The 17,688-nt window shown below is 34.5% G+C and overlaps 2 protein-coding genes across 2 annotated transcripts in view; one reads left to right on the top strand and one right to left on the bottom strand.

Moving 5' to 3' along the window:
- LOC149416723 (RNA helicase aquarius) overlaps window positions 1-17,688 on the bottom strand; it is a 168,344-nt gene that overhangs the window by 142,014 nt on the left and 8,642 nt on the right. The window lies entirely within an intron of this gene.
- On the top strand, window positions 964-16,776 carry mthl5 (G-protein coupled receptor Mth-like 5). The gene is made up of 8 exons (XM_089640909.1): window positions 964-1,395; window positions 1,846-1,984; window positions 3,086-3,284; window positions 5,573-5,870; window positions 8,528-8,606; window positions 11,442-11,635; window positions 12,328-12,463; window positions 14,210-16,776. The coding sequence occupies exons 1-8, from the start codon at window positions 1,164-1,166 to the stop codon at window positions 14,466-14,468; spliced, it is 1,536 nt and encodes a 511-aa protein (XP_089497035.1). The 5' UTR covers window positions 964-1,163; the 3' UTR covers window positions 14,469-16,776.

The following is a 17,688-nucleotide window of genomic DNA, read 5'->3' as shown; positions in this document are numbered from 1 at the left end:
TAGATAGATTCGTGTCGAATTAATACATTGTTTCTTATTTTGAACACAATCAAATAATTCAGGATGGATCATACAAGCATTCAAATTCATTCTACAAAATTCGACTCACTTCTCAGCTGTTAAACTCGGAATGTTTTGACGCCATCTTTGATTCGAGGAATAGCGCCTAACGTGAAGTTCGAGCACTGATTAGTCAAATCTAACTTTAACCCGAGCGTTAGCGTTATTCAGATATAGTGAAAACGAAAAAATGACTATTCCTCGGATTAGTGCTTGGTCAGAACATAATCAGAGATAGTGAAATACCCCCTAAGTATACGAAGGGTAAAATGCCGATCGCCCGCCGTACACCGGCTGATACTATTTTCTTAATAAATAAGTGCTTTTTTTCATTATTTATTTTTTAAATTTGTACCGTCTTCCAGACATTTTATAAATATGTTTATGAAATAAGATATTTTAAGTTGTTTATTAAAAAATTGAAATATATATAAAGTGAGGTGAACCAGCGAATCCACAGTGGATTCGTCACACTACGTTTATAAACGTCATAAATCCACGGTGGATTTGTTGGCACATTAAGGGTTAAAAAGTAACTGAAATACTGGCCCCTAAATATTCAAATCACGTGGTCCTATTAATTAAATTCTTTTTATTTTATCATAATTTAATTTCGAATACGAGCGTACTGCTGAAACATTTGTTAATTATATTTCTCGTTTTCGCTATTTTGTCTGACAAATTTTCCAATGATTATATCATTTTACTTAAAAACAGTGTTTATACTTTTACTAAAGTATTAGCACTATCGGAAACAAAAAAAAACAGAATTATTTTCGTTCAGAAAAATCTTCAACGGGATGTCGGAAATATTTTAGAAGTCTACTTTCCATTTGCCCATGAGTGGTTTATTTATGGCTATATAGCAACACTGCAACAGGAATGAAGTTGGCAGCACAGCTCGCAAGTTGCGAACTGCAACAAAAACCACTCAAAACAGGAATTGTCAGATACATAAATGGAGAGTTGTTTTTCAGTTAGTTTTGAATATTTTGAAAAATCCAGCTTTCACCAGTTTGCCACTTGTGTAGAAATGAAGAAGCTATGATTTTGAGATTTCTGGACGCTCAAATTTACAGTATACGCAACTTTGTAATGCAATAATGGTTGTGTTCAAGATGGAACAGGGAAGAATGAAGTTTATATTGTGCCTTATCCTCGCAGTGAAGTGTTTTACAGAAACCGCTGACGGTGAAACAATAGGTGACAAACAAAGTGACCAAGACTTGAACGAAATAGCCGAAAGGCAGAACGTAATAAAAGTTAACAAATGCTGCGAAAAAAATGAGGTTATGGTGGACAAAAGGTGTACCCATATCAGCGAAACTAATACAAGTATGTGAAAATATTGAATTACTCTTGTTTTTTGCGATTAAGATATCCGTAACATATAATATTACACACTCTGACATATCGGTTAAATGAGGAAAATAAAATTACGAAGTTATGAACTTAAATAAGTCGAATAAATTAAACTTAAAATACAAACTGTCAAAATACTTTTAAGTTTGCGCGTTTTTTGAATATATTATTCATACTTGGCAATTAACCAACATAGTTAACTGGATAGACAACTGTAAAGCTAAAACAAATTTAAGATTTAGTAAATGGAGACACACTTTAGACGGTTTTTTCACTTCAGTCGTAACTAATCGAATATAATCGAAACTAGAATCATTGTTTTTATTCATCGCACCATAGCCGTCACCGTGTCGACTAGTACTAATTATTTAAAACGTTTATTTCAATTTTAATAATACTAATATATTATTATGATAATTTCAGCATTGTGGATTCCAGTATTTACAAATGAAAACGGACTAGACAATGTCCAAGTGAAAGCATTTGAATTTGTGATAGGACAACCCGCTTGTGACAACACACAAATATGGCCAGTTTACCATTTCCACGATTCAGAGGATAAGTAAGTTGCAAATATAATTAGATTTTTTTTACATTTAAATTAATATTTTACCTGTTAACCAGGCGTGCCGTATAACGTAAACAGTATCGGGTACGGGTAGGACATATGAATACGTCCTTGAAATATATGTTGTGCCCTGGAACGAGCGGGACGTATATTTCCGAGCATATCACACGGAAATTGAGTTTTGAATTTTTACACATTTTAATTTTTTAACTCAATGTTTCTATTTGATTTGTGTGCTTTTGTTTATTGTTGTGTAATTATTAGCTTTTTTATATATTTTGTAAAATTTCTAATTTTTTAATTCTGTGTTTCCATTTTTATAATGAATAAATAAAAAAAATAATAATATGAAATTAAGTCTTCCGGGCGTGATATACTGACACGTCCTAGTGATAAAATTCGCGCCCGTTATATGCTGAATAATTCAAAACGGAACTCCCCGGTTAACAGGTTAATACTCCAAAGATACTGATGGAAATGGCACTACATTAAAAACTGACCCAATAACCTAGAAATTCTAAATAATACCATAATTCACCGTTAGTGGCTGAGTTGTCAAATGCGTCTGGGTTCAGAATCCTCTGCTAGCTAAATCCTCCGTCATTGCACAAACAACATTTTCCGCTTATAATGATAATAGCAGGAAATTTTCAAATTTTATCAGGTTATTCATAACCCGGGAATGTTTCTTACTTTAAAAAATAAAATAAGTTAGATAAACATGCTTTGTTCATGTCAGAATCAAAAAACTTCCAGCATTGTTTACGAATGTTTATTAATGACAAAGCCAATAGGTGTTGCAAAATGCAAACATTGCTCGGCAAAATCTCCAGTCTGCAACTCCCTTGTGAACACACTCAGATTCCACAGAAAATCAGAACAGCAATAAAAAGGCATTAAAAAGCCCTGTACTATTAGCGCTCACTGGGTAGAAAAGACTACGCACAGTTTAAATAAATGTTAAATTGTAATCAAATTTTTGTAATGAAAAATAAAACATTGTACTGAAAGAATTTGATCTTGAACAGTGCAGTGCATATGATTGTAAAAAAAGTCTGTTATTGTTTATACATTGGATTAATGTTGTTTTTGCAGATTAGTCCTATTGCCGAGTGGTAAGCTCCGCCACTACATCCACCATGAAAGGCATCTGGAGAGTCTGGCGGAGAAGCTTGGGATTGGGATCATCTCTCCACTGGGCCGACTAAACGATCCCGTACACTTGGAGGAGGAAAAAGTCGACAAAGAACCACATTTTTACGATTACGATCAGGGAAAATACTGCATGGAAAAGGTATAATATTATTTTTCCTCGTATATTGATCTTAATGTTCAGTTATATATATTTTAACCTTATCGACGTGGCTGTCGCATAATAAGTATTCGATGAAGTTTCACCAAAACACATACTGCCCACTTGAAGTGAAATAGTACAAAACTGCGCTATACAAAAATGCAATTGCCACATGATGTAGTCCTGGGTCGATCATCAGCTACCCGACCACAAACCGGATTAAAAATGATTCGGTCATTTGGTCGACGATCTGTCAGCTGTCGGCACCCGTAATGGGCGTGGCAAGCAACCATAGATGTATAAATTTTGTAGACCAGGATATCGTTGTCGCAACAGAAATAGAGATGATAAGTTCGTAGCTAGTATTCAAATCAATTAGCATACTGATAAGCCGTCTTTCCACCAGAAACCAGTTCCAAAAGTAACTGTATAAAGAATATGTTCCAAGTGATCCATGTATTCGTCTCCCATTCCGTATCTATTTCGAGACGCCTGGTCTACACAATTTATACTTCTATGACCTACCTATGTCAAACATCAACATGGCCATCTATGACGATGTGATCGACCCGGCTCCTGTATAATGATTGATGGACGCAGGACTAGCGTGATGGTATAGATTGCGTTGAAACGGCCAGCATTGCAAGTTAAATATAAATTATGAAATAATATTATCGGCTGTATATTACGAATCATGAAAAAAAGACGATCCGCTAACCGTGGCGACTGCTTGAGTTTTTCAGCTGTATAATGGTATTGGCTATTCACAATAGTCCCACTGATGGAAACTTTTGTTACAATTGTGAGCCCAAAACTAAAGCAATATCTTGGGGAGAAAGGAATAGAGGATGGGAATGAGAAAAGATATAGGAAGGTTCAAAGCATTACGCATTATCACTAATTTAGCGGATACAGATCAGTCCCGCGCAAACCTGAATTAACTGAAATCTTTTCACCAAAAGTGTAGGATGAAAAATTGTTGCTTTATTTAACGAAATTTTACTTTTGTCAAGTGAATAAACTCTCATCGGTAGTGCCATTGTGGATGATATTATGAATTGAAATTATAACAATGATTTGTTTAAAGTATTGCGAATCTGATTGTCATTATTATCGGCTCTTCAATAAATACATACAAACATACATTATTTATAGGTATCACTCATTGTTAATTTTTGTATGAGCTAATCATTTATTTCTCACTTTCATAATATGTATTCTAATGATAATATGTAAATGCCCATTAAAACGGGTGTAATTTATTAATGAATGTTATAATATTCTAGCCATTGATGGGTAAATTCCCGGGAATATATTTTTCTAGAATTTTCATCTAAATGGTGAAATCCACAGACTGACCAATGAGGTTGCCTCCTACAAAGAAATTCCATGTTATTTACAAACGTAACATATTAACTAGAGCATGCTGAGCTTTTAGAATTTTACCAAATACATAGTACCTCAGATATAGGTAGTCAAAGTGTCGATATATTGGGGCCAGCCAATAAGCGTGTGAAGTCGCGGTGCATACAACAACTGGCGCAGCAGTACTGCAGCACCGTCATTCCAATTACTAATTGTGTCTCGAGTGACCTCACGAGACAAGATTGTACACGTTTTATTCAAGTTCACTTTAAAAGCTATCAATTTTGACTTGAATAACTTTCTTAACCTTTCAGCCTAATGTGTTCGCTTTTGGGGACAACTCATATGGTCTCATAGAAATCGTTGTAACTTCCTTTCTGTTGTGGTGAGAAATATGATCTAATTAGTGTTAGAAAGAGAAAACACCACACTTTATATTAAAATGTAGAAATTAACGACAGAAGATTAAAAAGTGCACCTTTATGAAACCATTTTGTGAATTTAATGAATTATTTTTATATGAAATGACAAAAAAGTTAGGTGACTTTACCATTTGTCTAATGAAATAAGTTTGTGTATTTATATATTTTTTCATAATCAGTAATTTTAGTTAAACGTGAAGTAAGCGATTTTAATTAATTTTTATTTATCCAAAAATATATGTTTTTTTTTCTATTAATAAAACACCTTTCTAAAACAGTATTTAGTTTTCCGATATGTTCATGTCCATTTATTTGGATTTTATTACGAAGCAGAAATACTCCGACCGACTCAAGCTGACAAAATATGGCTAAGGCTTGAAGAGTTCCTGTCAAAATCAATCAATCCTGACCTTAGGGAATTAGGTCGGGGAATATTCCCAGGTGTACATCACCAATTCTAGCCGAGGAAAACCTGTGAACATAACACAATTTTTCTTTCAGTTTATAATGACGAGTAAAAACCAAACCGCCCAGTACGCGCTCGTCTGTTCACCGGAAATGAATCTGAATTGGAGTCAAACCGATTTTCTGATGAGGAAACTGATAAACCCGCTATTTCACATCGTCGCCATAATCTGCTTCCTGGTGGTGTCCATCATTTACTTCGTTCTCCCAACCCTGAGGGATCTGAACGGCAACATTGTCACCACCATCAACATCTGCCTCATCCTCAGTCAAGCGTCCGACCTCGTCAGGATATTCACGCAGTTCAGCAGTCACGTCAGCTTTATGGTCGCAGGTAAATTATATGATTTATGTAACTTATTCCGTAAATAATACAAACAAGGTATATGGACCTTGAAGCATTATCAGTATGAAACTGCGCGCACTAAAGTGTCGCCAACATCATTCTCTCATACTATTGCAGATCGCATTTACGCACAACGGCGCCTCGGCTTGGTTTGTACCTAGACACCACATCATATGCATAACTTTTATTGACTCCGTCGCTTCGATAGTCCGCGCAGTTTGGCCGTAACTTGGCATCAGTCGGCAAACTTCCATGCCATATCTTCCCTTTGTTTCTATTATCCACTCAAGTGATTGCTACCATGATTTGGGTAGCACTGCTGATGATTTGTATGTATTTTTGGAATGAGCGTGGTCGAATCTAAAACTGGAATCTCTATCACTCAAGGTGTCTTATTTTTAAATACGCTATTGTGGTTATCTACGAACTATTTAAAAAAATGTTTAAACCAAATTAAATACGTTGAAGCGTCCATCCGGGGTGAAAATACTTTCAGTATTCCCTAGTTGCCTTTGAAGATCTTCAATGCCAGTAAAACAAACACCTTAATTATATTGCAGTTGAAATGGCTCGACCAATGTGCTAGGTGACAAATTTTAAAGTGACCTCTTTCTGTGACTCAAAAGGCAATGTCGGCAGTTACGTTGAAGTGATTATTTAGCTGTATGTTATCTATGTCAAGATCTGATTAGTCGGGTACTTCCCAACTTTCCTTTTCAAACTTCTCGTCAACAACTGATGCGAGCTGCTGCAAACTGATTGAACTGGAATACAACTATGATTGAACTGGAATGCAACTGTAATTGAACTGGAATGCAAATATGATTGAACTGGAATACAACTGTGATTTAACTGGAATGCAAATGTGATTGAGATATCCTGTGTACCTATTTTTTAAATTAAACTATTTGAATTTCGAATTTGTTTTCTTGAATGAATGAAATATCTTGGAAGTGGAAATTAACCCACTTCCCGATGTCCGATCATGCTGAAAGTCATGGTACCATCCAATTAAATTAATTAATTTTTTTCAACTAATAAACGGTCACTTATCTAATAATGAGATACTGGCCCAATTAAATTTTTTTGTACCAGAGTCTCACTCTCGAGGACGTCATCACAATCTTCTATATAGTAGAGCAAGCCGCACTAATTTATTTATGAACTCACCTGTGGGGAGAGCTACGTGCTTTTTGAATGCGGTAGATAAAAAAGTAGATTTATTTTTTGTGTCCTATAGCGCATTTGCGAGATTTTTGGCATTGCATATACACTGCATAAATGGTACAATTATAACGTCTTAGGCTATATTACCTGTAATTGTTATAAATAAATGTACAAATTATATATAAATTATACAGGGTGTATCGGCACGTACCCGACAAACTTTAACCAGCTATTCCTTAGCATATTTGGAGTAAAAAATCTTATGTGTACTTTGCTGTCCGGTAACGTTTTTTTTAATAAAAAAATTATTATTCATATTTTCACCACATGTCACCACTGTTTTATCCTTTGTCAAAGTTTGAAAACCCATCTGGCAATATTTTATTCGAATTCCGTTGAATAATGTACGTGTGTACCCTAGGCGCGCTTTTACAATCACAACGAAATGGCACGGCACCATTCGTCTCATTTTTAACTATTATTATTTAGTGTGTGCGAAAGAGCGAAGACGCTTTTCGACATACTTGCTTATAACAGCTGTTGAACACGAAAAGCAATGCCAATGACAGTGATGTAGTGTGGAAATTTTTAATTTTTTTATATTTAATTGAAAAAAAAAAAATGCTACCGGACAGCAAAGTGCCCATAACATTTTTTACTCCAAATGTGCTAAGGAATAGCTGGTTAAAGTTTGTCGGGTACGTGCCGATACACCCTGTATATATATATATATTAGAATTTGGCTTAATTGATAGCGCAGTTCACTCATTTTAGTCAGTTCCTGGAGTAAAGGGAAGGTTCAGTCCTTTATAAAAGGGATTTTAAAAGTTGGCAGCAGTTCCCGCCACTGGTGATGCATATGTCTGTTAGACTGGGTTTTTCGAAAACTACGATTTTTTTTCCCCTTCTTCGATTCAAGCTGTGATTTCGAGTAGCTGCCTGATTACAAAACCCTGAACGAAAATCCATCCTGCGACGGGACATGTTCTGCAGTATTGGCGCGAAACCGGTCTGTTGGACTGAAAAAATCACGGTGTCCCAGAGGCCGGTGTCACCAACTATATAAGACAACTTCGCATCACCACTGGCAGGTTAAGAGCCAGTCCCTGGGGAGGAAAGTTCAATCCTCAGTCAGACAAAAAAATATATTTTAAATTGGCTACTAATCAGCCCAAGCGATGGTACAACTAGGCAGAAAATTGAAAATAGATGCACTATAATATAACTATGACGTATTAAACACATATTAAAATGAGTGAAACAGAAAAATTGTTGGTTTGAATTACAATAGCTATTTTAATGACAAAAGAATATATTTACGGTAACCCAATCAACGCACATCTGTTGTTAACAGTCTATTAGCATAAAACAGTGGGCCGCTAAATAAATTAGCCACACACTGAACTGTTATGCAAATGAAGAGCAAAAAGCATTGCAAATGCCTATTTACTAATATTTGTGTTTTTTCTTACTCACAGATGCAATCCTGTACGTCAGTTTGCTTGCCGCCTTCTTTTGGCTCAACAGCATGGGATATTACATATGGAAAACTTTCAGGTAAATGTAATCCAAAATTAAAAAGTTAATGAAACAGCTAAAGTGACCATCGCTGATCAAATACTGAAACGGGCTGATAGTCGGCGATTACGTCAAAAATTCGATTTAATCAAATGGTACAAAATGAAACAGCTGACCACTGCAGTTAAAAATTTGGTCTAAAGCTAAAACGGGCCGACTATTAGCGATTAAGTCGAAATATCGCTAACCGTCTATTTGATCGTCAATGAAATATGAAGGAAATTGAAATGCCCCAACCCTGATCTTCAGTATAAAACAATGATACATTACGTGACATATGAAACAACAATTTATTATTTATTAAATATGTATTTTGTGGTTTAAAAAATCAATGGAGAAAAAATGTTATCAAGACCAGGAGTCGAACACCACTCAAAACCACTGAGCACCGGTAACCCACCTCAATTTACAAATACGTATACCTTTTTAATGTTGCCATATTCTTCCAATATTCAAACACGTGCTAAATATTACAACATCTAATCATACTTTTCAAAAAGTTTATTTAACCTTCGACATGCCAAGATGCAAAACAAAACTTGTATTACCATGAGGGGTCACTGAGATGAGTTATCATTATGTATAGGTAGAGATGGCAAAATTTCGTTTTAACTAAAAACGCGAAAAAATATTTATGGTTCGAAAAGAGGGCATTTATAAGATTTCTTTGCGTTTCGAGGCATTTTAAAGTGTTTCCAGTGATTTCTATTTCGCGAATTAACGCGAAAAACGTGATTTTGGCTGTATTTCAGCTAAATTATTCTATTTAGCGAAATAGGCGCGAATTTCCCGAAAATACCGGGTATTGACTGACAGGCGTACGAGAATGAAGGAGCCCACTATTGAAACGTGCGCAATGCTATCATTCAATCAGTAAAGTGCCTTTTCCATTGTTTTTTGTATTTACCTGTATTTCAAATATGCCTACTTTATTTCATTTTTGGAAGCCTGTCCTACCTCTTTTTACAATTTTGTTACTATTTTATGTGTAAATATTTAATATTTTTAATTTATACTGTACACTGAATTTAAACGCTTTCCGAGAATATAGCGTATTCGAGAAGTCAAAGAACCATACAAATTGGAGAAGCTGATACAGTAATATTTAGTCCAGTACAACTAAAGAAGAATTGAGAAAAATGCATAAGGAAGGTAGTTTCATGTGAATGTGCAGGGAAAAGTATTATGCATACTTTATTTCATTTTTGGAAGCCTTTCCTACGATTTTTTATAATTTTGTTACTATTTTATGTGTAAATATTTAATAGGCTGTAGGCTAAAATTGCTTTTTGACATTACACAATTTGTGCGAAATAAATTACGCCTATTGATGTTAATCGCAATCTGCATTTTTTGTGTTTGTGTTCGACCCGTACTTAGAGTTTCCTTCCTTATTAATTTAATATTAAAATTAATAATTATTAATACAATCTTTCACATGGAAATACTTGCAAATGAAGGTTAAACATATATTTTACCAAAAATACTTAAAATATGCTCTAAAAACATTAAAAAAATACGTTTTTTTCTATTTTGCTACAAAACGCTAAATTATGCCTCAAAATGCTATAAAACGCTAAATTTCCAATTGTTAATGCTAAAAAATCTGAAAATTAATGCTAAATTTTGCCATCTCTATGTATAGGGTTATGTAGGAGTACAAAAAAAAAACAATAAGTAAATTCACTAATTAAGCTGATGTTGATACATGAAGGACAAAAATTTTGGTTACCTCTATTGACAACGGGAAGGTAAAAAAGAACCTGATTTCAAAGTTAACTAAAACTTTTTTGTTTTTAAATTAACCCATAAAAAAACAGAAGATTTTGTTACTATAGAACACCTTTTTTATAGATGATTTTTTTTTTTTTAATCCTTTGACTGAGGATTGAACCTTCGTTCTCAGAGACTGGAGTAGACCGTGCTAACTGAAACAAGTCCCGATTGGGTAGGACCGACATTTATTTCTTATTTCAGAAACGATATATTATTATTATATTAACTGCTGTAATTAATTAATCCAATTACAGAGAAATGCGTATATACAGGGTGTATCGGCACGTACCCGACAAACTTTAACCAGCTATTTCCTTAGCATATTTGGAGTAAAAAATCTTATGTGCACTTTGCTGTCCGGTAACGTTTTTTTTTAATAAAAAATTTATTATTCATATTTTCACCACATGTCACCACTGTTTTATCCTTTGTCAAAGTTTGAAAACCCATCTGGCAATATTTTATTCGAATTCCGTTGAATAATGCACGTGTGTACCTATATTGGCGCACTTTTACAAAAACAAGAAATGGCACGGCACCATTCGTCTCATTTTTAACTATTATTATTAAATGTGTGCGAAAGAGCGAAGACGCTTTTCGACATACTTGCTTATAACAGCTGTTGGACACGAAAAGCAATGCCAATGACAGTGATGTAGTGTGGAAATTTTTAATTTTTGTGTTTTTAATTGAAAAAAAATGCTACCGGACAGCAAAGTGCCCATAACATTTTTTACTCCAAATGTGATAAGGAATAGCTGGTTAAAGTTTGTCGGGTTAGTGCCAATACACCCTGTATACGGATGTGTACGCGTGATTGCCACCAAAAGTTGACAGAATGCATTGCCATGGACAACGAGTCTATCTGCCGAATTTCAGTTCGATTGTCGGGAAGTGGATGTCGCACGTGTGACACAATGGGATATATTGCGATGTAAAGGTTAACATATATGTCTAAATGTGCAAGCAATAACCCAAACTTTTTGAACTGTAGTTTACAAAATATGTACCTAACATTTTAATATGGATGTGTTGTAGATCGCGAAACGTGTTTTTACGCGTGACGGACGGGCGCAAGTACTGCTACTACTCGTGCTACGCATGGGGCTGCACCCTGCTCATGGCCCTGCTGGCCTTCTTCGCACACTTCATGCTGGACACGGACGCGCCCAGGAAGAAAGGGCGCCACGGGGCCAACTCCTTCATCACCAACGGGGACCAGGAGACCATAGGTGAGTTAACCAACTAACTGACAATCACACCAGATAATATGATTTTAGATTTTCACGCCAAAAGTATTATTATGAATTTTTTTTGGGTTAGTATACCTCGTCGCGCTTGCTCCTTCTTTAGCCAACATTTCGGACAGCGTTACAGTGTCCGTCATCGGGGTAGATATGTAGATTATGTTGAGTATAAATAATAGGGAACACATGTTCATAAAAATCCTAATGCCTCTTATCTCTAAATAGTAAAATAATGTCGCTATCCGCGTCTGTCTGTTTGTGCGGTTAGTTCTTCTAAGCTATGCTACGGAACTTTATAGGGTTTTCACTATCATTCAGAGATTTTTTCTGGAAGGTTAATGTATATAATACATGCATATTATATTTATAGAAAGAACAGAAAAGTTGATGTTTTGTAATCAAGTCAAAAAAAAAACATTTCGGACGCTTGCTTTGCTAACGCTGGCTAAACCTTATGAGACACATCAAAATAATGTACTACAGAATTGTATATCTTAAAAAGGCCTACAGAAAAGTCCACGATGGTATATGTCTATCTCATAAGGACAATCCCCCGCTATGACGGGTACACTTCAGCTAGTTACTGAATAATTTTCAACATACGGCATTGGATTATAGTATTTGAGGATTTAACTGAATTATTTGTTTGATTTTAATCTGACTGTGATTTAATTCAGGTTGGTTGGGGATAGCAGTTTTCTTCACGCCTATCGCCTTCACTGTAATCATCAACATCTTCTTCTATGTGACAACGCTCAAAGTCATCAACCGAATGAACACCTACGGCAGGATACACCATAAGTTGAAGCACAAGTAAGTTTATTACATTTTAAACAGCATTTTCAGAGGATCTTATGCAATTGTCAAATTTTCTCATCAGTGCATACATACGAAGAGGGGTATTAAAAAAAAACCGAACTGATGTTGCCAGGTGCTGGGCGTGTTTTTTGTAATACCGGGCTCGGCCGGTAGGACTGAATACAGTACCTTTCCCCAGTCAGTATGCCAAGTGCTGCGCTGGAGTAGTTGTCCTTTCGGCTGGTGTAAATTTTTCGGTAACAGTTGTTTTGTGAGCTCATTGTTTTTTTTATGGCTGATTTTCGTGAACCATCTGATTTGGTTCACCAAACACAGGACACAACAAATCTTTTCTTGTGTTGGAATTTTTTTTAGTAAATAAGTGTCATCAAGAAATCGATGCGCGGGAGTGATTTTGAGTTTGCAACTGTTTATTTTAACGGAAATCGCTAGAAAAAATTACAAGAGCGAGAAACAACAATTGAACAAGTTGTATCATAAATAACAATAATAAAAGTTATTTAAAGCGTGCTTTAGTTTAACACTAGTAACATGTAAAAAAATTGTTTTTTTGTAAATTTAAGGTTAACCGCGCCACCTAAAGATGTCATCGCAGGTCAATAAAATTGTGTTTTTTCTCATATAATTTAGGGTCACTGGTTAAACTTAGAAGGATTTTGAAATTCAAAAATAAAAAAAAATCACTCGCTACTACTGTGTATCCTCTTCTGAGACAAGAGTAAAAAAAATATAGAATTAAAAAAATCATTATTGCTTTATTTTTCAAACACAATGTTTTTAGTGTATTTTTCACTTATTTAGAGTATATTTCAAGGTTTTTTAACCGCTTCTGTGCCAAGAGCGAGTTAACTCGCATTCTTGGCCTGCTGTGCACAGCTACACTTCTACCTACTGGCATTTAAAAGGTTAATGAATATTAATTATGTTCCCTAGTTCTATGTAAACCAAATCTTTAGTTACAACATGTTCCATAGACAGATGGACACATATTGTCAGTTCACCTCCAAGTCATCAAGTGACTTTTGTCAAAACTAAGTTACAAGTCTCAATCTACCTATTTTGTCATTCTTTATCCTGTAGCCATTATCATTGTTGATACAAAATGTCTAAGATATTTTTATTTTACTCTTGATAGTGGTATAATGTGTGGAAATGCACGTAAAATACGCCTATAAACCATTAAAACATTTTGGTGACTTCTTATGAGACCAAAAATATTACTATTTATTGTTAAATGAAGTTTTCAAAAAATCACTAAGCGCAGTTTTATTATTTTTCTCCTATTAATATGAACCAAACAAAAAGTTAAATTTCCAAATAAAAGCAGTTGTAATCAATCAACAAAGTCGCTATCCGCATCTGTCTGTTTAATCGCTTAGTTCTTCTAAACTACGTAACCATGTAGATAATTTCTTCCGAAAGGTTTTTATATATTTACACATATTATATGTACTTATAGAAAGTATAGAAAAGTCAATGTTTTGCAATTATGTCAAATATTTTGGGCGCTTACATTGCTAACGTTGACTAAACCTTATGAGATCATCACAACCTCAAAACGTTACACCAAACCATTCATAATTCCACATACATAAACCATTCAAACAAAGCCACTAGCCGTTATACGTCAGCTAGTAGACGGATAAAATTGCATTTAAAAAAATTAACCTATTATTTTTGCTTAGATATAACTGAAAAGGTTTTAAATTTGCCGATATTTTTAAAATATGTCTTTTCCAGTTTCGACATGTTTCTCCTGCTGTTCCTGATTATGACAACGTCCTGGCTGTTCCTGCTCTTGTCCTGGATGGGCTTTGACGGTATTATGTATGCGCACATCATCATCAACTCCCTGGTGGGCCCGCTCGTGCTCTACGTTTGCGTCTTCCGACAGAAACACGTCACGTTTCTGCTACGTAAAAGTTGCTGTTACAACGAGCCCGTGCCGACGAGCGAGTGGGGTGACGAAATGACACAAATGAACGGCAGCTCTTATTAAAAACAAAAAAAAACTGTTTCGACAATGTTTTTATTATTTAATTTATTCGTAAGTACTGATTGAATTATTGTACTCAAAATTTATGAATCTTTATTTACCCATATGAAATTTTATCTTGTAATTTTTATTAATTTATGTATTTTTGAATCTGAAAGCGATAATTTTACCAAAGGATTTTGATAATATCAATATTATAGATCTTAATAATATATTTGGGCAATCATTTCTATTTAATTATTTATCAAAAATGATTTTTTATAACACTTTTGATTTATACAATTAGAAGCCTTAATTATTTTTTTTTAACTTGATCTGCATTTAATTTAATTATAAATATTAAAAATAGTTGGAAATATTTGAAATTAATTAATATTAGTTTTGATTGAATACTAAAAAAGTGTGCCTTTCCTGTAATACACTCAATCGATTGTATAAAAAGGAGTTTACAATTTTTTGCGAGACTTGAAGTGTTAAATTTATACGTCCCTCGTGAATCTAAACGACATGTTTTACTTTTGTGACAATTATTCCATCCAATATAAAGTTAGTACATTTTGGCAGCAATATTGAAAAAGACATTTCTATCAAAATATGTACAGACTATTTCCGAACTGATACTTATTGCCCTCCTGGGGATATTATAAATCCCCATATTGTATGTGTATTGAAAAATAAAAGACATCTATAATATTATTATGTATTAAAGCAATAATGTTTTTTATTATTGTAATATAATTGTAACTTACTCTTTGTATTTTCGGTGATAATTTTTATACTTTTACAAAATTTAACTATCAAATAACTTCTTTTACAATTAATTATTCAGGAATACAAGTATAATTTATTTTAACTCTCAATGGGAGCTTTTATAATTTCTATGGTTACAGCACTGAAACGGCACAAAAAAAAACATAAGACCTACATTATTTATCACAATAAAGCTGCATCTCTTTCTTACACATATATGTGTGTATGAAAGAGTTAGGCCCATTGTCCACACAGTCGTCTTTTGTAGGATGAATGTAACCTACAAATGAAGATAGGCGTATTTTGCATATTTGTTATGTCCACGCTGCTTCATGCAATAGTCAGTCACGTTACAAAACATCTCAGTTTTCTTTCAACTAGCATCGAGAAAGCACGTCTTTTGTTGTGAAAATGTCAAGTGATGACGATGAAGTGGTTATAGCATACAATTTTATTAGAAGACGACAAAACAGGCGAAGAAAGTACTGGATTCATCCATACATTGAAATAAATATAAATTGTAGATTGTTTGTTGCTGCCAGAGAGTTATCAGAAGATGATTCTGTATTTAAATCATTTTACCGAATGACTAAACATACGTACACAAAATTTAGTCTCTACGTTGGACCACTGATACAAAGACAAAATACTGCAATGCGGTCGGTCGAGTAGTGACATGTTGCCGCGCGCACCGCATTACAAACGCATTACGAGCGGCTGACGCGACGTTGCCGCTTTGTGGACACAGATTTCATTGTTTCTACGCAAGATGCAAGCATTCATCTTGCAATCGTCAATTGACGAAAGCGTGCGTATGACGTGCGGTTACGTGGACAATGGGACTTAACCAATCAGTATCATATATCTCCCTCACACGTATTAATGAAAGAGTTAACCAATCAGTATCATATATCTCCCTCACACATATTAATGAAATGATACACTGTTGACGTTGCCGTAGGAATGATAAAAGCGCTCAATCTCTGGAAAAGGGTTCTAATAATTATATATTCCAACAAATGCTAAACATTTGGTCTTATTGAAGCCACATTCTGACGGTAGTCAAATGTTCAGTGAAGAGATTTTTATGGTGAAATGAGTTTTATCAGTTACTTAACAAATCGGAACACTCCTGATCATAATATTTATGAAAAATGATATAAAATCATTAAAAGTGGTGGAAAAATAAATATATTTTTTGATGTCAATACCACACAAACTGCTCAAAACCGCATGGAGTCAGTGAGACTATGGCATTCCCAATTGGGGTATGTTTTGAGCTGAAAGGTAGTGGGGAGGGGAAGAGAAAGGTGGGGGAGTACTAGCCAAAAAAATAATCCTAGTTTTTTTTTTTCGTCAAATTTCATGATTTTATATCACTTTTCAATAGGTTCTGATTTGTCCGGTTACTTTTTTTTCGTTAATTTTCAACCGGAGAGCTGAATATCAAGTTTTTTTTTTCAAATTAAAATAATTTGTAAATCTTAAATTTGTTTCGCATGCCCAGTCTGTTGCAGCTAGCAACTTCCATGTGGACAAGCCCATCAGATTCATAGAAAATCAAGTTTGGCAAAATTTACGTCAAAGTCTCCTTTTCTGAATTCAGCTTCAAAGTCAAATATGACGGCAGCTCAATGTTAATAAGGATCTGAACGACAAATTAACAATTTTCCTGTGATAAGTAACTTTCCACAGATCACAACGACACATTCCATATTTATTAAGCCAACTGGCATTCCGGATGTTTTACCGTGGGTGCTGGTTTTCACACCATGACAAAATAGGCACCGTTTAACACTATTTTCATATCTTATCCACTCTCACATCCATCCATTAATATTAAGACAACTAATATACTATAATAGAGCTGTTACGTCCAATTTAAACTTGTAATAAGTAAATTTGCTGGTTTGCACGTTGTGACGCTGTGCGGTCATTTTTTACACATTAAACTAAGTGCATATATTATCGCCTGTGAAAAGTAGAAGGGAATAATAACCCACGTACCCAAAATTTTACCATTTCTCCTGTTTGTTGGTTTGACAACTACCTAGTTTAAAAATGTGGCTCGTTCCCTTCATCCTTGCGGCGGATCGTACCATACCCTTTTAATGTTGTCATATTCTTCCAATATTCTAACACACATGCTAAACATTATAAAATCTTATCATACTTTTCATTAACCTTCGACATGCCAAGATGTAAAAAAAAAACCATGAGGGGTCACTGAGATACCCCACGTGTTTTATCATTGTGTACAAGGTTATGTAGGAGAAAAAAAAACCAATACAGTAAATTCACTAATTAGCTAATGAGTCGATACATGACATTAGATTTTTTGGCAATATCTGGCTTATCTCCTTTTACGTTATTCCGCTACATTCCTTTGACCTAGTGACAATATTTTAAATAAAAGCAAGTTTACTTAATTAAAAAACATTTTGTATCATATTTAATGGAATTTGAGGGTTCT

The sequence above is a fragment of the Hesperophylax consimilis genome, chromosome 16, assembly GCF_061612785.1.
Source record: "Hesperophylax consimilis isolate HC1 chromosome 16, BYU_Hcon_1.0, whole genome shotgun sequence".
Lineage (NCBI taxonomy): Eukaryota > Metazoa > Arthropoda > Insecta > Trichoptera > Limnephilidae > Hesperophylax > Hesperophylax consimilis.
The sequence above is the reverse complement of the archived record's forward strand: the minus strand, read 5'-3'. Positions and strand labels throughout refer to the sequence as shown.